This window comes from Bison bison, unplaced genomic scaffold, assembly GCF_000754665.1.
Source record: "Bison bison bison isolate TAMUID 2011002044 unplaced genomic scaffold, Bison_UMD1.0 scf7180017864469, whole genome shotgun sequence".
In the NCBI taxonomy this organism is placed as follows: domain Eukaryota; kingdom Metazoa; phylum Chordata; class Mammalia; order Artiodactyla; family Bovidae; genus Bison; species Bison bison.
In genome coordinates this window covers 3,638,268-3,661,386 of record NW_011495030.1, presented here as the reverse complement: position 1 = coordinate 3,661,386, position 23,119 = coordinate 3,638,268, and the positions used below count along the sequence as shown (strand labels likewise).

The 23,119-nt window shown below is 40.4% G+C and overlaps 1 protein-coding gene across 1 annotated transcript in view; it reads left to right on the top strand.

Annotated features, from left to right (window-relative positions):
- Nucleotides 1-14,753: 14,753 nt before the first annotated feature.
- Nucleotides 14,754-23,119, top strand: part of PGM5 (phosphoglucomutase 5) — a 210,992-nt gene continuing 202,626 nt past the window's right edge. Inside the window, exon 1 of the mRNA XM_010860669.1 lies at nt 14,754-15,565. Within this exon, the coding sequence (XP_010858971.1) occupies nt 15,488-15,565 (78 nt within the window). The 5' untranslated portion in view covers nt 14,754-15,487. The remainder of the gene's footprint in view (nt 15,566-23,119) is intronic.

Sequence of the window (23,119 nt, the reverse complement as noted above, 5' to 3'; positions counted from 1 at the left end):
GAGTTAAACGAGTTGATATGTTAGATCATTAAGGGGGTATGCATTCTGCAGAACTCATGTACTTGGTTGCTAGAATGTTTTATTCAGAAAATATTGATTGATTGCTGCTTTACATTAGATATTCTTTTGGTCCCTGGGGAGAGACAGAGAAACAAATCATTTATGTCCTCAAGAAAATTAGAGGAGGATCAGAGGATCAGATGAAATAAACAAGTCTGCACTTTTAATTTATTTTTTAATATAAATTTATTTATTTTAATTGGAGGCTAATTACTTTACATTGTATTGGTTTTGCCATACATCAACATGAATCCACCACAGGTATACTCATGTTCCCCATCCTGAACCCCCCTCCCACCTTCCTCCCCATACCGTCCCTCTGGGTCATCCCAGTGCACCAGCCCTGAGCATCCTGTATCATGCATTGAACCTGGACTGGCAATCCGTTTCACATATGATAATATACATGTTTCAGTGCATTTCTCCCAAATCATCCCACCCTCACCCTCTCCCACAGAGTCCAAAAGACTGTTCTATACATCTCTGTCTCTTTCTGTCTCGCATACAGGATTATCGTTACCATCATTCTAAATTCCATATATATGCGTTAGTATACTGTATTGGTGTTTTTCTTTCTGGCTTACTTCACTCTGTATAATAGGCTCCAGTGTCATCCACCTCATTAGAACTGATTCAAATGTATTCTTTTTAATGGCTGAATAATACTCCATTGTGTATATGTACCACAGCTTTCTTTAAAATCTGAAAAAATAAAGTCTTGCTCACTAACAGCAAGGAAAGCTGTCCTAACAACAATGACTATTTTATACACAAATCAAAATCCAGGGGAGTTGAAAGTATGAATTCTGAGAGCTTCTAATGGATATATTTCATTTACTGGATGTTGGATATATTTCATTTACTGGATGTGGGGAACAGAGCCTGGGTTCATTTCTTGAACTTGCTGAATGCCTTTGTGTGGTATGATGCCAGAACATCTTGTGAGAGAGCCTGAGGACAGCACTCAGTGAACCTGGAAAAGAATAAGGATTTTCTGAGATTTCTAAATGAGGAGCCAAGAATGTGGTACAGTTCATCAATACCTTGCAATCCCAGGCCTCTGCCCTTGGATGTGAGTGGGAATTGTCTGTTGATCATCTTCCCTTTCATTTACTTAGGGCTTTGGGAATATATAACTTAACCTTCTTTGAGCTTCAGTGTCCTCAGCCATCAAATTATAGGATTGGGCAGTCACTAGACTCCCTAAAGGCATAACATTTTGGTATCTAGGACTTTAAATTTGAGAAGGAGTATCTAGTGGAGTATACATAAAGAAGAGTGGAGGGCTTATTAAAAGTGTAGTTACATGCTGAATTATAAGAATTTCATTTTCTATTAATATCTTTCCTCAATCAGGGTTTGTAATCCTACCTGATTATGGTATCTGGAGGAATAAGCAGATTAAAAATAAAAATGAGATAAAACAAGATGTTATTTGAACTTAGAACTTAATAATACTGCTAGTTCTTTGATTTGAGGAGGTTAAAGCTATTGAAAACGTGACCTGAATTGGGTCTATCCAGACAAAGTAAAGATGGAGTCACTGTGTGATGAATTTAATCAATGTAGCCAATAAAAGGGGCTTCCCAGATGGCTCTAGTGGTTAAGCACCTGCCTGCCAATGCAGATAGATATAAGGGATGCGGGTTCAATCCCTGGGTTGGGAAGATCCTCTGGAGGAGAGCACGGCCACCCACTCCAGTATTCTTGCCTGGAGAATCCCATGGACAGAGGAGCCTGGTGGGCTACAGTCCATAGGGTCACAAAGAGTCCAACTCCACTGAAATGACAGCATGCACATGCATGCATGCAGCCAATGAAAAGGAAAGTTTAAACTCCTTCTTTCATCAACACACATATATGAAGGGACAGACAAAATTTTCCAATCCTAATTGTAGGGTTTGGGGAATTGAAATGCATCCACAATTGCTTGCACCTCTCCACACCTGCTTACTTGCATGCAGAAAACAGAAAGGGCTTTTCCAGGGCAGATCTCCCTACCCAAGCCTCCCTCGCCTGTAACCTGCCATCTGCAGACAGCAGTCTAAGATTTATCTTACTTTAAACAAGAAAGAGCCAAGGGGATTATGGAAGTCTGATGACTTTGTTGCTCTGTGTAGAAAGGAAACAGATTGAGTGAATTTGTATATGATCCCTAAGGAGAAAGCATCTTTGTGCTGTATTTCTTTTTGTCCTGGAGACCCTGAAAGTAAGCTAGTTGGAAGAGGCAGTTCATAAAGTTTGGATTTGTTTGAGTTTGGGGGAGAGCCTTGATTACAAAGGAGGAGGTGCTTTATTTATATACACCAGATGTAATACAGGATTCCCTAATTTATTTTTCCAGAAACTGGGAGCCTCTGGTGAAAATCAGCTTGTCTCAAGTGGGAGTCATTCCTCATCGATCAGCAGAGCCTGATATGAACATTTCCTCCCCAGAATTTGCTGGAATCTGTGTATTAACTTCAAATGATGACAAACTAATTGCACTGGCTTCCTGTCCTGGGCACGGTCTTTCTGCAGATACTGGGGGAAATCAACCTTTCTGATGAGCCAGCTTGCTTTTCTTTGCTGACATGGACCAACAGCCTTGCACTTAACAGCTCTTACTGTAAGTGGTGCTGTTGGACCATTTTCCCGTGTACACTTCCAGTCAGTACCTAAGTGCATTTAGAGGGTGATCAGAAGGATTGTTCCTTTTGACTAGCAGAATAAGCTTTCTTCATTTAATAATCTCTTCCTCCTGAGATACGCGGAGGCAGCTCTGTCTCCTTCTAGTTTGCAAGCCTGAGATTTCTGTAGGATGTGATAAAAAAAAATTTTTAATAAACCAGTAGGGATGAGTTAATGGTACCTACTGCATATACCTGTCTGTTCTAACCTAAGAGAAGGTAAGGGGTTTGAGGAAACCTAGGAGCTGGCAGACAGTACAATAGATAGTGTGGGGAAGTGGGGGAGGGCTACAGATTACAGAAAGTTAATTGGTCATTTATATATAAAAGAAGTTTTAATAAAAGGTGCTCAGAAAGATGCAGGAAAAGGAGAAAAGATTTGCCTTGATAATTAGCCAGGAGAAGTCATTATGGGCTAATTACATGTATGTAAGTCATACTTGTGTATATATATAGCTGCATATATGTGTATGTTATTTTTATAATTAGCAAATGGATTTACTTCCTTTCCCCTGGCAGGTTCCCTTGCATTTAACAGCTCATCCCTGAACACCGAAGGACAGCTGAGCTGCATAACCCAAACATTGCATGTCTAGGTAGCGCACTGTTTAGAGAAAATGTGTCACATTTTAAAACTGTGACTCTTTTTTTTTTTTTTTTTGCTGTGCTTATTTCATAAACTTAAGAGACATTTGACTTGTTGTTATTTTCATGGAGAAGTGAGTTTAGTGGCTGTTATAATTGATAAACTTATTTTCCCCCAAGTGCCATCAGCTAAGGCACTGCAGCAAGAATGCGAGGATGACCAGTGCCCCTGCAGGGCATATTTGAACCGTTTTAACAGACTGAAAATGCAAGAACTTTAGTCTGGGGCAATCTGGCAGGAGAAGGCTGGTATACTTGGTTTCCTTCTGTCACACTTTTGGTGGAATGAATTAGACTTTTAAATCAGGAAATTCAGCAAGATGAGTTAAGTCTTTGCACAAAAGCAGTGGAAGATTTCCAGCTGGTTGGGGGTACAATATGGAAATGTCTTGCTAAATCAGGGTCTGGTGGAATGTTGCTCTCCTGGCAGTCAGGCTCTGTTTCTCAGCAAGCAATCTGTGGGTTGCATGTAGGATGGAGCACGCTGAGAGCATAAGCATCGCCTTGCTCGTGGAAGACTTGGTGGTTCAGATGTTTTCCATTAGAAACTGGGCGTGGGCTTTTTCAATTTAAACTAAAGCAGCAGTTCTAGTAGGAAGAAACTCCCCGATCTGTGTCTTCCGTTTCTGGATGCCGTTCCTCAGAGAGCCAGATTTCAGCAGAAAGAGTTGTTAATGGTGGACTTCGGGCAACCGAAACCCCATGGGAAGAACAAGAAAGATGGAGAAAGAGGGGGTACTGTCATGATCTTCAACACTTTATTAGAGGCTGTTGATGCTAGAATAATCAGTCAAGATGAACAAAGGCACTCACTTTGGATGAAAATGTTACCTTCTCTTGCATTTCAGGTAATACTGAGTTCTAAGCCTTACATAACCACACATTTTCCTAACTGATGGCCGATTTTTCTGGTTGTGCAAGCAGTGTCGAAGTGATTAGGCAAATAGCTGGTTCCAGAACAAATATTTTGTACTGTACTGAGACAATCACAAATTCTTGCCAAGGTAAGGCCTGATCTTTCCTTTCTCTCCATCATATAATTTCTGTGTGTTAGGTATGAACTTCCTCTTGGTTTGGAGGATTGACTCTGATTTAACCTGAATGAAGCTCTTAATATCCTTTTTCAGACAGAAACACAATTTGACTCATGGTTCCTGAGTTCATATTCATGTTTCTTACTGCTGGATACCTGGGACTTTTCTGCCAAAGGGCTAGATGTTGCTGTACTCAAGGCTATATGCTCTATCCAGAATTGTGGCATGGTGGGAGGGGCTGCTGCTCAGAATTCAGGATACAAATGGGCGGGTGTGAAGGTGGGTGATCCTGCAGATTCTTGTGTGGGAGAATTAACTGCCCACACTCTTCCTGGCAATGTGTGTGTCCTTGGTCAAAGAAGAGCTAGATGAGAATGTTTGATGAAGAGATGAAACTGATATTTATCATCATATTAAAAGCAACTCAGATAACTAGTTTTCAGACAGTGATCAGTCACTGATCCCTTAGTTAGGGCATGTTGAAGAGAAAACCGTGGGGTGAGTTTTCTTTGTCACATCCTATCTTGCCCCTACTCCTCAGGGATGCCCCCTGCTCACCCAATCTGACCCTCCCCTCCAGTGCCTTGCCTTAACAAGGGGAACCAACAAATTTCCCATTGTTAGCATATATTTAGTCTTTCAAGATTTTTATTTCTATTTTTATTAGGGAGCTCTAGGAGAAGAGCTGAGCACTCTAAGCTCTTAAGTTAAAAAATCTGAAATGATGGACTTCTTTATAACAAAGGGAGATATTTGGGGGCAAGTTGAGCTTTCTGGATGAGCGGGGAGTGTGGGTGCCAGCTTCTTTGGTATCTGAAATATGCCTTCATTTTAATAGGGCAGTTCCACTTCCTCTTTTTCAAAATTTGGGACAATACTTATAGTGGTTAGGTGATTGGAACCTGAATTTTGCTATTTACCAACTGTGTGACCTTAAATAAGTCACTTAATCACTTCAAGCTTCAACTTCATCATGTACAATGGTAGTAATAATAGTATCTTTTCAACGAGTTTTTGTGAGCTTCAAATGGGTTAATGCAAACACACACACACACATATATATAATTTATATGGAATATTCTTTAAGGATAGTAAAAATCTAGAACATTTATTTCTAGATTAACAAGGAGATAAACAAGGGCAGTACTGGAAAACTTCATTGCCCTTTTGTATTTTTTGAATTTTGAACCTTATGAATGTACAATTTACATACAGTATTAAAATTAAAATGTCCCTAAATAAAAAGAAACACAAGCTGGAATCAGGATTGCTGGGAGAAATATCAATAACCTCACATATGCAGATGACACCACCCTTATGGCAGAAAGTGAAGACGAACTAAAAAGCCTCTTGATGAAAGTCAAAGTGGAGAGTGAAAAAGTTGGCTTAAAGCTCAACCTTCAGAAAATAAAGATCATGACATCTGGTCCCATCACTTCATGGGAAATAGATGGGGAAACAGTGGAAATAGTGTCAGACTTCATTTTTTGGGGACTCCAAAATCACTGCAGATGGTGATTGCAGCCATGAAATTAAAAGACGCTTACTCCTTGGAAGAAAAGTTATGACCAACCTATATAGCATATTGAAAAGCAGAGACATTACTCTGCCAACAAAGGCCCATCTAGTCAAGGCTATGGTTTTTCCAGTGGTCATGTGTGGATGTGAGAGTTGGACTGTGAAGAAAGCTGAGCGCTGAAGAATTGATGCTTTTGAACTGTGGTGTTGGAGAAGTCTCCTGAGAGTCCCTTGGACTGCAAGGAGATCCAACCAGTCCATTCTGAAGGAGATCAGCCCTGGGTGTTCTTTGGAGGGAATGATGCTAGAGCTGAAGCTCCAGTACTTTGGCCATCTCATGCGAAGAGTTGACTCATTGGAAAAGACTCTGATGCTGGGAGGGATTGGGGGCAGGAGGAGAAGGGATAACAGAGCATGAGATGGCTGAATGGCATCACCGACTCGATGGACATGAGTTTGAGTGAACTCTGGGAGTTGGTGATGGATAGGGAGGCCTGGTGTGCTGCAGTTCATGGGGTTGCAGAGTTGGACACGACTGAGCGACTGAACTGAACTGAAATAACTTACCAGGAATTTGGTTAATATAAAGTAATGCCATCTAAATGGTGACTGTCTCTTATTCAGTGCAGGTTACTGATGAGTGCTTCACAGAGCTGGCCTCATTGAATCCTCACAAGTGTTGTATGGGGGAGATGTTCTAGAGGGACTCATGACTGGGATATCAAAGTAGGGACTTTGGCAGCTATATTCTGTATGTGTAATAATTTAAAAATATGTTTGTCATAAAATACTTAAAACATACAGGAAAATATGCAGAAGTATTTTTCTATTATTATTTAAAGTGTTCTGAAAGGATGGTTATAGAACTTAGTATCCAAACTGGAATACTCTTGAGAGAGAAGGGGCTGCTGTTGCTAATTATGCTGGGATAACAATGCAGCCCCAGGCAAACTGAGTCATACGGTCACCTGGAAATCAAGCATTACCATAACTGTTGAAGCTCCTCTTTAGGCCTCTTCCTGGCCCATGTCTCCCTTGCCTCTCAAGGCAATCATGATCTTGATATAGACGTGCACACTGTTCACAGTTTGCTCATTCTATGTACGTGTGCATAATAAACTGAACAGAGTATTCCTTTGTGTGTTTCCAAATGTTAGATAAATGGTATCTTATGTTGTCACTTTTTCCTTCTTTTTCTGAAAAATTAGAGGAACTGGGCCAAGGAATAATGATGTATTAGCTAAGGTTCTTCTGACTGAAAGCAGCAGAAACTAATTTTGGCTAGCTTAAACCAGGGAGGGATTTCATGAAGAACCTTGGGACGTCTTAAGTACCTCATGACTGGGAAAGAGCATTCAGGCCAAGTTCTGGGATCTAAGCAACAGGTAGATATAGATTCTATTGCTCCCACACCTGTCATCAATATCAATATGGCCACAGTGGCCCCCAGTTTCTGTATGTCTGGGTTCCAATATTCAAGTTCCAGAGACAGTAAAGAGAATCCAGTTGGGCCAGCTGTCCGTCCTAGTCAACATCCTGTATATGGTCAGGAATGCAGGGTGATACAGAAAGGAAATAACCACCAAGAACTTGTCCACTTGGGGCTGTTCCCAGAGGAGGAGAAATTGTGAGCAAGCAGGGCATCTAAAGAGGTGACAACCATAAGTGAGCAGAGAAAATTTGGAGATGAGAAGGAAATTTCTTATGTTTATGGCTTCTTCTGAAAAGGAATATAGGGAAAAACACTTGTCCATTTGGGGATTCCTTTCTGGCATTTCTGAGGGAAATTTAAATGGACTCCAAAAGTCTAGATTCTGAGAAAAATCGGTTGAAAAAAAAATTGGAAGAAATGTTACAGTTCTACTGTGAGAATTAAAGCTTAAAAGTCCATTACTTATTTGAAGAAATTCACTGATTTCAAGTTGAAAGCAAGAGCAGGAAATATTGCTGTGTAGGATCAAAGGTCAAGGTCAGCATTTCTGGGAACAAGGACATGAGCAGTGGAAGGGAAGCATCAGTGAGACTTTACTGCATCTTCTGCTCTAAGTGTGTTCATGGCTCTGTCCACTGCCAACAGTGCATTATTCTTACAGATAAATATTAGTAAGTTTATAGGTCTAAGATACCTTTTACAATCCTATGGTGTTCTAAGACATACCAGGTATTGGAAGCAAGATACATCCTTAAATTGACTATTCTGACATTTGCTTCTCTGTAGTACTCTTGACCTTGCCTTCAAATATTACTTGAATTCTATTGGAAAAAACATTTGATGCTTTATGGGGTTAAAAATTTCATTTAAAGAATAAGAGTCTTTGAATGTTTGTGGAATTATCTTCCAATTTAAAAATTATTTTTATTTAGCACCATTTTGTGTTAATGTTCATTTCTTTTTAATGTTTTCTATTATCTTGTGTGTCTATCGGGTAGAGATCATTTTTATATAGTATTGGATTTTATAATCTCATTGCAATTTGTTGGTTAATTATAATAATAATACTTTTTATTATTAAATACCAAAATCCATACTTTCAGTATTATATCTTTAAACAGAAGACCATGAAAACTTTTCATACAGTCCTATCACGGAAAAATTATTCTCTGCTCATTATTATGGTCACATAATATTTTTAAGAAACATGTAAGTACAAGTGCTATGAGAATTACAGAATACTGATATGAATTCTGGAATTTCTAAGAATTCTCAGAAAGTCTGTCTCCTCACTCTTGAATCCCAATGATTAATACCTGTCAGAAGTTTGGATACAGTGAAAGGGAAGAACACCCTCTGTTGATACCTGGCAGGTCAGTGATGGAAGGTTACTGTTGAGCTCTGAACTGCTGTTATGAGCAGTGTCCCTGAGTCAGTCACACTTGTTGGGGGATGTCAGATACACGAAGAGAATTGTTATTGACTGCAAACCTCTGGGTTGATCTTGGCTCCTACTGAAAGTTGGAAAAATCAATTCCATGATAAATGAAAAGTGACTACTTTCTGGCTTTCAAGGAAATACTAGAAACAGGGTGAAGAAAAATGCCAGAACAATGAAGATACCCTTGGGAAGCTGGGAACTATATTTTAGGCTATGAAATGCTAACCACTGACACCACTTTTGGGTTAAAACAGCATGTCCAGAAAACTCTAGGTTAAACTGCAATGATCATGGTCATGTACATTGTTTCTCTATTTGGTTGAGTTACTTTTCAAATATGTGTCCTCTGTAGATGTGCTCTGAGGGAATGAGAGAAAGGCTGAAAGACTCTCATGGAGAAAACTGACCTGTCAGGGTATATAGAATTATTAGGCACAGTGGTTCCTGGTTAAGTGGGTGAGTAAAACCTGAGTTGAACCTTGGCTGAGCTAGAAGGACTTGAGGATGGCATCAAACTGATGGGTCCTGATAACACAGTATTTCACTATCAGTCATGCATACTCATTCAGAAGGCTTATATGGCAAGCCATGTTATTTAGCTCCATGAAATAGATGGATATAAAATTGCTTTTTAAAAATGACTACATAGGAATATTAAAATATTTATTCAGAGATTAGCCATATATGGGAGGGGGGTCCCTTTCTAAAACCCAAACATAAAAACCACCAAATGATTGCAAACAACTATTGCAATATAATGTAAGTAAAACTTGGAGTATACATTTTCTTTTTAATAAAGCTCTAAATTGTGTTCCTTTTTGAAGCCTTTAAAAACAAAATTCATCTGCTGAAAAGTATTGAGATTCCTCTAGAAAAGTAAGCTTTTTTTTTGCCTTTTATAGAATTAAGAACTTTAATAAAATTCTTTCTAAAGTTTTAAATAATCTGTTACTGTAATCATTGTCATTCCTAGATATTAAAGGGGGACACATGGAAATGGTATCTTTATTCTTGGCAGATCAGAGGCCTATTATTTTTAGGTAAAACTGAATTAAAATGAAAACTTTTGCTTTCCCCAAACCACCATTTTTACAAGTTAGTTAACATTAAGTGTTTTTCAAAGTTGAGGCCAGGGCATGCAGCAGTCAAGAGACCACATCTGCATTGATTAAGCCAATCACCTCTTGTGCTGGTCTCAGGAGATTTATAAACAGCATTTCAGTGTTCCTAAGCATGACTGAGAGACTGAACTGAACTGAACCGAAGCATCCTGTGGTTACCTCCAAAAACAAACTCCAGAGGAACTGGAGTTCCGTGTGTGAGGCTGATGGCTCTTTTTGCACATTTAAGGGTCAATAAGAATAGTTTTTTTCATCCTTAACTCTAGTTTCCTGATTTTCATGTGATCTCATACAGATACTGTCCTATAAAGGTTATTCAGACATAGTATATTGTTGCCTCAAAGACAATACTATCTGATACAAAGATTAAAAAATTATTATAGTAATAATAATTGTAGTAGTTATTATAGTAATGATTATAATATCAGTGATAATTACTTTGTTGATAGTAATATTAATATAATAATCACAATAATTACATCAAGCACTTATTAAGCCCTTAAAATATTCTAGGCCCTGTGCTAAGCAGTTTTTACATATTAGCTTTTTGAGTATGGTCATAAACCCTAGAAGGTAGGTAGTATTGTGTCCATTTTACAGATTCAGAAACTGAGCTTTGGAGAGAGTAAACAACTTGTCCAAGGTCATGTGGGTGGTTGCTTATGAAGGTGGGAAACAGAGTTTTGAAGCCCAAATGTGAGAAATCAGAGACAACCGCACAAACATTTATAAGATACATATGTGACATGCGCCTTTCCATCACTTGAACATTCACTCAGTGGCCTTATACTGAAGGAAGTAGAGAAGCAGTAAGTTCTGTTGGAATTAGTGTGTGTTATTTCATTTGTTGGGGGACAGAAGGCTTAGTGGAAGGTAGTGTTTTAGGAGAAATGTGTAACTAACTTTCCCCACTCACCAGAAGATGTTGGGTAGATTTAAAAGGGAACTAGCGCTTCCTTAGAGGACTGCCTCATGATATTTTCCACCTGCTTTTTCTGCCTCTAGTCCTGTACTTTTGGCGTTTCTTCTGCTCTTGGAGTCAGTGAGTCTACTGCATGTTTTTAGCATGCCCTGTGTGCACAGAAGCAGACTCAGTAGGAATATAGAACTACTAAGGGCCAGACATGTGTGCCTGCCTTTCCTGTCAGCCAGGAGATTAGGGGTGGGGCAGAAAATAAAATTATATGTTAATGTATATGTGTATATATACATATATTATGTATGTAAAATTCATTTTAAGTCTCAAAACCATTAAGGATTTTTTTTAAAAGTGGGCAATTTTATCTGCTCCTGTTTGCATATTCTGATAAGTTCCTAAATGGAAGCCTGATAGGAATTAATTTTTAATGTCTCATAAGTAAAAAAGCAAATCATAGAATGATACGGCTGGAAGGGACCCCAGAAAGCTAAAGAGTTTCATGGAATATTGATGACCTTGATCTCTTAATAGATGATTTGGAAATGGACCCCAGGGTCAAATAAAATTTAGAAGTGCTGGGTTAAAGTTAAATAGGTTTTTTTCCTATGGAACTTCATGGAGTCTTTCATATGCTAATATGCTTTGTGAATCTACAAGAGGGTGGAGAAAGTCTGAAATGTTTCAAGACTGATTTTACCCAAATTCCCTTTTGGGAAAGGCTGATGTAGCTGAGCTGCTAGCATAGTCTCTACAGGAAGATGGCAACTGACACCTTTTTGAGAACAAGGAAATCCCAAGGGGAAGGAAGGATATACCAGTGGCCTCTGTTTCAGGCCAAGAATTCTCAGTGAGAGGACTTTACCTGAAGACTCAGGAGGCTAGAAGGCACCTGCAGGCAAACAGGACACGCTTCACTGTGACACACTGTAGAGAAATTGTGAATTCAGTGCAAAGGGGTGACCAGCCCATTAGAATCAGGACAAAGTATTTATCCCTGACCTAGCCCACTGAGGACACAGGAAGGGGGAGGAGATTGTCACCAGCTGCAGTCCCAAAGTCTGAGTCTGAGTCCCTTTCCCCAAGCAAATTGGTTGTGTGGGTTTAGGTTGCAAAGTGCAGGTTTAAAAAAAAAACAAAACAAAACATTAAACTTGTATCTCTTTTTGCAGAACCTTTCAGAGGTTTCAATATGAAAACACACATCAGGAAACTCCAAGAATGAGATACAGCATACAGGATTTTTAAAAGTTACTTCACTGTGAAATGCTTGTTTGTGCAGCATTTGGAAGGCACTCATGTTCTGAGGAAAACCCTTTGGGAAACACTGATCTCATCAGACCTCTTTTACCTGTGAGCAACCATGGGCAGGCATATCTTACCTGTGAGGCCCTCTCAGATTCCTTTCTCCATCAGTGACACATTTATTGGAATTAACTTGATCAAAATTGGGGGCAACTTTGAAGAGATTTCTTTAGTTCAAAAGCCCTTTTTTCTATGTTTCAAGGACAAATATTCTATATACCTTGAGTTTCCATTGTCAGAAACTACAGAATAATTCAGCCAAACTTTATATAATATCACCTTTGCTCAAAGATGTTTAAGTACAGTGGTGGTCTATAAAGATATAAATTGTAGTTCTTACTATATAGGACATTAATCGTAATGACAAATACATTGCTGGCAATAATATGAATATCTAACATTTATTGAATGCCTTTCTATTTGTCAGGCACTGTACTAATATTTTCATCCTCCCAGCAATTTATGAGGTTGGGATTACGATAATCCCCATTTCACAGTAATGATTCTTAGGTGAAGAGAAGATAAAGAATTATTCCAAGCCACATATAGTTGGAGGAGAGAAAACCTATTGCAAGATTTAGCAGCACATGGAACATTCCTTTTGAATGATACCAAGTGCTATATGAATTCAGGGAAAAGAAAATTTTTGAAAGACTTGATCAGTGGAATTTTCAATTGTGTGGTGGACAATTATGGTTCGTTTGCCCGTCTTTCTTCCTTTTGGGGACCAGTACCCCCTGACTTTGGAGGAATTTTTTCCCCTTTGACTATGGGGTTCCTGCTATGTGGTTGGGTGCATTGCCTCAAACTGGACCAGTCAGAGTCTCTGGTCTTTGGGGATTAGACAAGGAAAGAGGCTTTCCTTTAGGCTGGTAAAGCTCTAAAGTCGTGACTGAGATGTACCTGACTTGTCCTCAGCCCTGGGGAAGGAGCTGGGCTGTGTCAGGAGAGAATGATGGTGATGTCAAAATAGAGGCATGCCTTGGAAGTGGAGAGATGGAGCCTTGGAGACCTTCTGGTTATCTGTGAAGCTTGAGGGCTGAGTCGCCAAGTCTCCAAGTCTGAAGATTGTCCTTTCTGGGACTGAGCACTTAACAACTTTGTCTTGTTTGGGGAATGATGCTGTGCTTCCCTGCAAAATGAAGTGTTTTCAGATAGTGATTAAAAGAATCCCACACTGTAATAGAAGGGTTGACATTCTATTTGGTGCTAAGGCTCCCTCAACCATAAAGTCAGGAACTTTAATTTACAAGGGAATGGACTTTTGGGTGCCTGAGGATAGGGTGGATGCAAAACAACAACAATAACCATACACACAAACACAAAAAATCTTTGCTGTCAATAGGATTCAGTTAATGACTTCACACTTTAAAGATATTAATAAAAAGGGGAGGGGCCATATAAGAATTTGGACTGAATGTAGGCCATCTCCTCCACTTCCTTCCACCTCACAGAAAGCCTTCTTTCTTATCTGTAAAATGGGAATGATATGAATGCCATTACTACTTATTTTAGATGTTTTGAGTCTCTAAAGACTGATGCAAAGCCTTTTGTCAACTGCAAGACAGCACATAAGTGTGAACTGTTATTCACAGTCCTTTTACTATGATCAAATACTTTATAATCCTGCAGCAAATTGAACTTAGTCCCAGGAAGTGGATGATATTTAGAGAAGCAGCAGCAGCAGGAGATTTTAGTGACTCTGTTGGGTGCAAAAATGCTTTGAGGGTGAAAAGAGAAACAAAATTAAGAACTGTTTCTTGGAACTTGCCTGGTGGTCCAGCAGTTAAGACACTGTGCTTCCATTGCAGGGGGCACAAATTTGATCCCTGGTCTGGGGAGATGCTGCATGGCCAAAAAGTTTAAAAAAAAGAAGAAGAATTGTGTCTTCTGTTTTGGGGCTTTATGCTTTTTGCCTGTTTTCTCTTCACTCTGATTTTCTACAGGGAATTTCTTGAATTGGGATATTTTGGTGGGCTTTATGGAAAGAAGGCCCTCTTTGAGCCCCCTTCCCACCAGAATGCCAGAATGCCTGTGAAAGGAACAAGCCCAGTTCCTGGTACCCAGTCCTTGTTTAGTTTGGGTTTGTTCATTCATCCCTGATAGGACCTTACAAAGGGCTTTACCCTCCTCCCAGTGAAAGCAATGGATCCTGGTGAGAGCTCAGCAGTGTGGACAAGTACAGTGTGGGACAGCCTGTTGCTAAGCAGGAGCGGGGCTAGGGAGGGTGAGAGGGTGAGAATAAGGAAACAGGCATCTGTGCGTCAGTGTTGCTGCTGTTGCAACCACCACAACAAACAAGCAAAAAAATGTTTTTCCTTCCTGAGAAGTGTGCTGCCTTCAGACAGCCTGGGGAAGTGTGGATAGCTGGGTGGGTCCTGCTGGATTGAAGGGCCTGACAGTATGTGATTCCCTGCAACAAATGGTAGTGGTGGGGGTGTGTGTACACACACACACACATTCGAAGCGCCCAGCCTCCAATTTCAGCGCTGGCAGAAGATAACAATTCTCAGCTCGCCTTTCCAGGGTTATTTTTGGCTGGGGCTGTTCTCTGATGGCAAAAGGTTTCAGCCCCCTCCCAACTCCACCCCTGCCCTTGTTCAAAAGAGAAACCGGTGCTTGTGAACCGCTCATTCCCTGGGAGGCCGGGAGGCTGGACTGCCAGGTGGAGGGGAGGGGGCTGTGGGTGCAGGAGCGGACCCCCGATCCTGCTCAAACTTTCCCCACCCCGCCGTTGTTTTCTAAAGGAGGGTGTGCGGGAGAGACGCTATCACCCGGGGAAGGCTCAGGTTAGGCCAGCCAGGAGGCGTCCTAGAGTCAGTGAGGGTAGTTGGCACTGGGAACGGACTTTTGGGACACCCCGAAAGTGAGTCCAGCAGAAAGAAGGAGCTTCGGGCACATCGAGCTCTCCGGCCAGAGAGGAAGTTGGGCGGGAGCAAACTTTCTTGGAAGGTAGAGGCCAAACTCTGCCGGGGCAGCTAGGGGCCGCGCGCAGAGGGAGGAGCGGTCTGCACGGCGGGAGGGCGCCGGGCGCGGACCGGCCGCGGAGGGGGCCGCGGCGCGAGGCGGAGCTCGGGCGCGCCGCCAGGCTGGTGGGGCCCCGTCGGGCTGCAGATTCCCTCCGGCTCCGGGAGCCGCGGCAGGACCGGCCAGGAGGCACCCATGGGAGGGGAGCCCCATCCCGGTGCTGACGGTGCCCACGGCACCCTACGAGGACCAGCGGCCGGCCGGAGGCGGGGGGCTGCGGCGGCCCACCGGGCTCTTTGAGGGCCAGCGCAACTACCTGCCCAACTTCATCCAGAGCGTGCTGTCGTCCATCGACCTGCGCGACCGCCAGGGCTGCACCATGGTGGTGGGCAGCGACGGCAGGTACTTCAGCAGGACGGCCACGGAAATCGTGGTGCAGATGGCTGCGGCCAACGGGGTGAGTGACCCGCTGTCCGTGGAGTTCGCCACCCCCTCCTCCAGCCAGCCCCGACCCCCATCCTGCTCCTCGGCTCCGCTGCTCTCCCAGGCCCTGTACCCTTGCCCCACCGCTGTCTCCCTCTCAGCGTCCCCAGCGCACCGGGGACGCCTGGGCTACGTTGTGTTAGCCACTCCGAAAGGCCTTAGGAGTTCCTAGCCTTTCTCTGAGCCCCGCCGGGCATCCCGATGGATGCCATATCGCCCTCACCTCTCCCTGGACTCTGACCATGTTCTGCACCTGCTCGCTGTTCTTTTCAACTTTCTCTTCCTCCGTCCTTTAAAAATATTTGCTCTGATTGCTTTCACTACCCTCCAGCTACCAATATAGTTCTATCCCCACCACTCGTGTATTCTGTTTGCAGTCTTCCACTCTAAATCTTGGCTCTGCCAAATTTAACAGTAGTGTTGGCTCAGAACACACACACACACACACACACACACACACACACACACACACACACAGTGTTTATCTCTGACATATTTGGCAAGCGTGAAGGTTTTTAATATCATTGGTTTATGGAGTTATTTCATAATTCATTTGACTAGGAAAGGGATAGGGGCGGGGGTCAATTTGAAACTATACAGACTGGGATCTCAGTTCCCCGGAGGAAAATCTAAATGGTCGGAAATGAGATTTGCCATGCTTTTCTTAAAGCTATTCCCAATTTCTCTCCTAGATGCCCTTTGACAGTTGACAACATTTCAGGCCCCTTCTCCCTTGCAGTTTTCATTCTGTCCCTTTTCCCACGACCTATGTAGTCTCCTTTTGCTATCTGAATTCTCAGACCTTGAGTTTTTTCTTTCTCCCCTCTTTCTTCCTGTCCTACAATTTGATGCACCTTTTGGCATATCCTCATACCCTGATTTCCTCCTTTCCAGAGCCAGCAGCATCTCAAGGGGAATACCTAATGTCAAGGGTCCCTGAGTTTTCTGTGGGAAACATTGTCTAAATGAGGAATTTCAGCCTTTTTAATACAGTCAGATCCACACACATAGACTTTTCTCTAAGGGAAGCCTCTGCAGAGGTTTAAATAAATGAGTATAAATGAATATGAACATTTTAAAAAGTGAAACCAAACAATTACCTGGCATTTGAATTTCTTCCCCCCTCCTTTCCAACTCGTTTTTAATTTTCTCATGTCTTGCTTAAAAAAAAAAACAGCTCTAAGGTTGTTCATTCTTTACATTTATCTACTATAATTCCCACTTCTCAGTGTTTCTGGGAGGGGAAAGAGGATTTTTTTTTTTTAATAACCAAAAAGCAGTTGGGAAAAACAGGGCCTGGTTTGGGTGGAAGTGGGGGTGAGGGGACTGGAAGCCCATTGGGTTGTGGAGTTGTGATCTCTAACCCCAGCAGATGCTGCTGCTGAAGATACAAGACTTGTATTTCTCTCTGGCTCCTCACTTGGGATTGATGAAAGTTGGCTTGAATCAGACAGTTGGAGAGAGGTTGACAAATAGTCTTTTACTTTTGTCTGACAAAGCTGTTTCCATGGAATGATGGAGAATAATGAGCTTTGGAAGAGCTGTGGCAGCTTTCATACTCCTTCCTGGGCCAGTTTTTCTAAGGAGAGAAACATAGCCTGTCTAGTATTTATTATGGGTCTGGATATTTTTGAAGCTATGGTTGGTGATTTTCATTGGCAAATTATTATTATGCTGTATTATTTATTGGCACACTTTACCCTATGGACTCTTCAGTCTCTTACTTCAGTGCGTCTTCTCTGATAAATACACATTAACTTTAAGAATGGAGTTAGTTTTAGGAGATAGTTAGCATATGTTAATATATATGCCTAAAATAGAGTCAAATTTAATCTAGCAGTTACAAAGGAAAGAATAAACTAAAGTCCACACAGAAGCACCATTTCTTAAATAATCTGAAAGTACTTCTAGGATGGATGAGCATGGGGGAAAGGGATGGTTGACTTTATCAAGATTTCAAACAACCAATTTTTTCCAATCTTTTCCTCATTTTGTTCACCTTCTTTGGAGCTTTTGATAAAGCAAAGTGGAGAATCAGAAGGCTGCCTTCAGGAGAAAGGTTGTTCAAAGGGACCACTGTAAGCAAAATTGGCCTTGCGTGATTGCAAATTGATGGGGATACACTTACCTCCTGACTTGACTTGCTGACTATACTCAGGAATAGGGAACTTAGATTCCAAATACTTTGGCCATTTTTTATTTCCCATTGGATATTCATAAACTACCTAGAAAAATAGTAGAATCTAGAATTTATTCTCTTTGAATTGACTTGAATCTGACCAGGTGGACTGAATTCTCTCTCTCTGGAAAATCTTGATTTTAATAGAAAAAGTTAATTTTACAAAGCACATTTTCTATAAAAAATGATAGTTGGTCTTTGATTATATAGTTGCTGGATGAAAACAGAAGTTTTCAGAATTTCTAAACTGATAAAATACACTTGTTGTTGTTCAGCTGCTAAGTCATGTCTGGCTCTTTGCAACCCCATGAACTGCAGCATGTCAGGCTCCCCTGTCCCTCACTGTCTCCCGGAATTTGCTCAAGTTCATGTTCATTGAGTCAGTGTTGCCATCCAGCCATCTCATCCTTTGCCATTCCCTTCTCCTTTTGCCTTCAGTCTTTCGAAGGTAAAACTACACTGTTAATGTTTTAATATCTCATAGAGTTTGAAATAGATTGGACAAATACCTGTACAATTTGAGATTTAAAGAATTTTTGTAATAAAGCTATGAAACTCATAAGCTTTCAGCAAAGTGGAGATAATAAATTACAACATCCACATACCCCTGTCCTGGATTGTTCACATTTTTCTATATTTGATTCATCTTTTTGAGGAGCTAAAGTATATTTAAAAAAATGAAATTTTACCCACAAGTTCTTCAGTATGAATCTCTAAAAAAGAAGAACATTTTACTTGATAGTTATAGTATCGTTAGGGCTTCCCTTGTGGCTCACCTGGTAAAGAATCCCACTGCAATGCAGGATACCTGGGTTCGATCCCTGGGTTGGAAAGAACCGCTGGAGAAGGGAAAGGCTACCCACTCCAGTATTCTGGCCTGGAGAATTCCATGGACTGTATAGTCCATGGGGTTGCAAAGAGTCAGACATGACTGAGCGACTTTCACTTCACTACAATATCATTAACATCCCAAACAAAATTTAAAAAATATTTCTATATATTAGTTATGACCCTGTCTACCTTCAGATTTCCTCAGTTATTCTGAAATGTCTTTTATACCTGATTGTTCAAACTTGTTTCTTATAATCAAGGAACACACATTACATTTGTCTTTGGTCTCTTATAACCTAGAAAGTACCTCCCTCTTTATTTTCATTTTGTTAATAAAATTGACTTGAAGAGACTAGGTCGGTTGTCTTTCTATAAAATGTCTCCTCCACCTCCTTTCTGGAATTTTATGATTGCTTCTTCATGGTGTCATTTACCTTTTCATTCCGTTTCCTCTGTGTGTGTGTGTGTGTGTGTGTGTGAACTAGAAATCAGTCTAGAGGCTTAATTAGATTCAGGTTTAATATTTTTCTTTTTCCAAGATTATTTCATGGCAATGGTGTGTATTCAGTTGCATAATATGAGAAACATAATCTCTGGTTGTTTCATCATTCGTGATTCTGAGATGATTATAGAGATATGGTGGTATGGTCCATTATTTTCCCCTTTGGGACTAGCAGTAGCCTATGGGATTAATTCATACCATGTGAATATTCAGTTCTTTATCAACTTTTACCCGATTGTTTTAGCATTCATTAATGTTACTGACTTGAACTGATTATTTCATTAGAGATTTCAAAATGATGACTTTCAAATTCTCTAATTCCATCTGTATGTTTTAGCTGACATTTTTCTATAAACTGGGTATTTTTCTCACTAGTAGGCTCTTTGATTATCCTGTAATATAGTTCTTTATAGAAAGACAGAATGTATGTTTATTTCCCTTTCTTTTTTTAATTACTGATTTTCAGAGTAAGAGTTCCTTGAAATAGCCACCTCCATTGGTATGAATTTTTTTTTTTAATATAATGGGGCTTCCCTGGTAGCTCAGTGGTTAAGTATGTTCCTTCCAATGTAGAAGACACTGGTTAGATCCCTGGGTCAGGAAGATCCTCTGAAGAAGGAAATAGCAACGCATTCCAGTATTCTTAACTGGGAAATCCCATGGAAAGAAGAGCCTGGTGGGCTACAGTACTGGTTGCAATAGAGTCAGATACGACTTAGTGACTAAGCAATAACATAAATATATTGTTGGATTTTTATATGATTAATTTGAATAGGTTAATGAAAAATGTAAAAAAACTACCTTTTTACGGTAGTTTTTATGGGGCTGTGTGAATTTGTCTGAAAAATCTCCAGAAGTATTTAAATCCCCCTTTAAAGATTATGTCCTGCTATATAGAGCAAAAAACAAACTATAGAAAACTAAGTACATGGAGTAAATAGTGTTATTTAAATGAAGTGTGATTAAACTTAGTTTGTAGCGAGTTTATTTTTATCCTATTTCTATTTCCAACAGCTTTAGATACTCTATGTATCAACTTATTCTAATGTTTTAAAGAGTTGAAAAGCTAAATGGATTATAATATTAGGCTATAAGAATGCCTTTGCCCTTCCCTGGGTAGATCCATCAATGGCTAAGACCACCTGTCTATTTTCTCCTCTTTGTTACATTCTTCTTTTTTAGTCCGAAACTATCTTTAATATTGAACAGATGACAGCACTGTGCCTGCCTTAAGATGTTTCTGACTTTTTCTAAAGTCTTCTTTTTCTAAGATGATATTGTATATCAGCACTGTCTAATAGAACTTACTGTGAGAATGGGCACGTTCTGAAATCTGCACTGTCTTAGCCAACTAGGACACTTCACTGTTGAATACTTGACATGTAGCTGATGCTGCTAAAGAACCAAATTTTACATTTAATTTAATTAATTAAGATTTCAACTTAGCCACAGGTGGCTAGTAGCTACCATACTAGACAGCACAGTTGTGTAACTTAGCATTTTAAATGTATGTGTGTGTTTCATGGAGCCAGATTGTTATAGCAATTATTATTTTTTTTTTTTTAGCAATTATTGATTAGGTAAAATAAAAGTAGGTCACCAAGTCCTGTGCTGTGCTATGCTGTGCTGTGCTTAGCCACTCAGTCATGTCTGACTCTTTGCCACCCCGTGGATTGTAGCCCATGAGGCTCCTCTGTCCATGGGAAGTCTCCAGGCAGGAATACTGGAGTGGGTTGCCATGCCCTCCTCCAGGGGATCTTCCTAACCTAGGAATATTACCGGGGTCTCCTGCATGGCAAGCGGATTCTTTACCAGCTGAGCTACCAGGGAAGCCCCATTAAATACTACAGATACAGAATTGGCAAACCCAAACCTGATTTCTTCATATGATAACCACACTCTGTCTTGACTTTAGTCCAGGAGGCATGAGGTATGGTAGAGAAAGCACTGAATCAGCAGCTGGAAGGCTTGCCTCATTTTCTAGCTCTGCCAAACAAGTTGCAGTCCAAAGCTTTAGCCTCTTGACATACCTAGGAACCATTTGTTTTCTCGTCTATAAACTGTGTATGACTGCATTTCTGAATTATCCTGGGAATCAAATGAAGCACTGCTTATGAAAACATTTTGTAACATCCACAAAACTAGGAAATGCAAGGGAGTATTATTATAGTCAACTGAATACATCTCACATAATAATTTGACTCTATGTATGAACTGAAACAATGTAGAGCTCTGTTACAAGATTTAGCCAAGAGAAAATCCATTTTTTGGCTAGTCATGCACTGTACTGGCCACATGATGATCAGCATTAATGATAGTAATATTGGCCTGCAGTGCAGCTTACAGAATTAAAGAGCTTCTCAATGTCTTGTGAAATCTTTTAGAGGTAGAAAATAAAGTGAATATAAAGAATGCTGGGTCAGCAAGGGACTTGGGTGTGCTCTCTGGATAGAAGCTGTCACAGATTGTATTTGATTCCAATAGATCGTGAAGAGGTATTTGCTGCAGAGAATGAGAATATATGAACCTTGGCCAATTATGAGAACTATCTGAGGAACAAATTTTGGTTTGGTGCCAAAGACAAGGAACATTCATTTGGAAGAGAAGCAGATTGGGATGTGGTGGTGGGTGGCAAGTAAGGAGGAAAGAAGAAAGAAGCAAGAAGCAAGAGAGGGAAACATGTACTTCAACACGAAGGCTTCCTTCCTGAAATGGATCTGGAAATCTGGGTGTGGCTGGCTCCAGGTCCTGTCTCTAGAAGGGAAAAGAACTGGACACTGATTGCTCTGTATTTTCTACTCGTGTCAACTTCAGAATAGGTGAATGGAATGGTCTACTATGGCTCAGACATTAGGAAGGACTGGTGTGTAGTACATTAGAAAAGCCTAAAGGACTCACCATAACTTTATCTTGCTTCCCTTCCCAAATCTTCATCCCAGAATTGTGGAAATAGGCAATCTGTTATATAAGCAATAGCAAGTTTTAGGGAGCCCTTGGTTCCATCCATCTCCCTGTTTGGGTCAGTTCATTCCTTAGTCTTGTAGCCTTAAGTCCTCATTTACTTTTTTATGAGGAAGTAAAAGGAGTAGGAGAGGTTTTGAGAACAGCTGGGCCCTCCCAGTTGCTGGGGTGGGTTATTTTAAGCTTTGTTTAATGTGTCCAGAGACCCAGATGGCATTTTTAACTAAGCTGCTTTATTAAATCTTGTGATAAAACATAATGATGTTTGTTGAAAAGGCAGATACATATCAGCAGCATTATGCTTGAAACTTGCCCTAAAATTTTTCTGTAAAACATCTGTTCCCTTTGTGAACTCTGGAAGTTTGTTAATTTCTGTACAGCCTTGAGGAATAGAAGTTGGAACCTATTTAGGGGGAATCTAAGCAGAGGTATTGGCTTTAGCAACCTTAACCTTCATCTTTTGGGCCTTGGCCACTCTTCTTTTAGACAACAGTGACATGAACGAACACTGTAATATTGAATATGATTATTTGAGAATAATAGGCAGCAAAAAAAAAAAAAACACAACACACACACACGCAAACAACAAAAAAGATCTATGTTGCCCAGGGATTTTTAAATTGAAGGTAGAAAGCTCGTACTGCAATGTCCTTTGTTAGTGTACAGCCTTGACAGCTAATTGCAAATACTCAAGATTTGGCCAATACACCTTTACTGTTTATATTTGCATAGCCAAAGGGAAAGTTTTGGGTTCTTTCATCTGACTTGACTCACACTAGTTATGAATAAGAGGATATCTAGGATATACACAAGACTTGTTAAAGCCCACATTTTCTGAGTCTTTAAGTATCTTTCATCTCCTACATTGTTAGTGACATCAAATTTTAGAGTAATGCCTGTAGTTTTTAGGAATATTCAGTCCCCAAAGACATTTTTTTCTTGGCATAAGGTCACAATTTTCTTTCCTTTTCCAAGTCTCTACTAATAGGTATTTTGTACAAATAGAACAATTATTGCCTTTCAGTTGTTTTCCTCTAGTGAGAATCTGGTTTGCT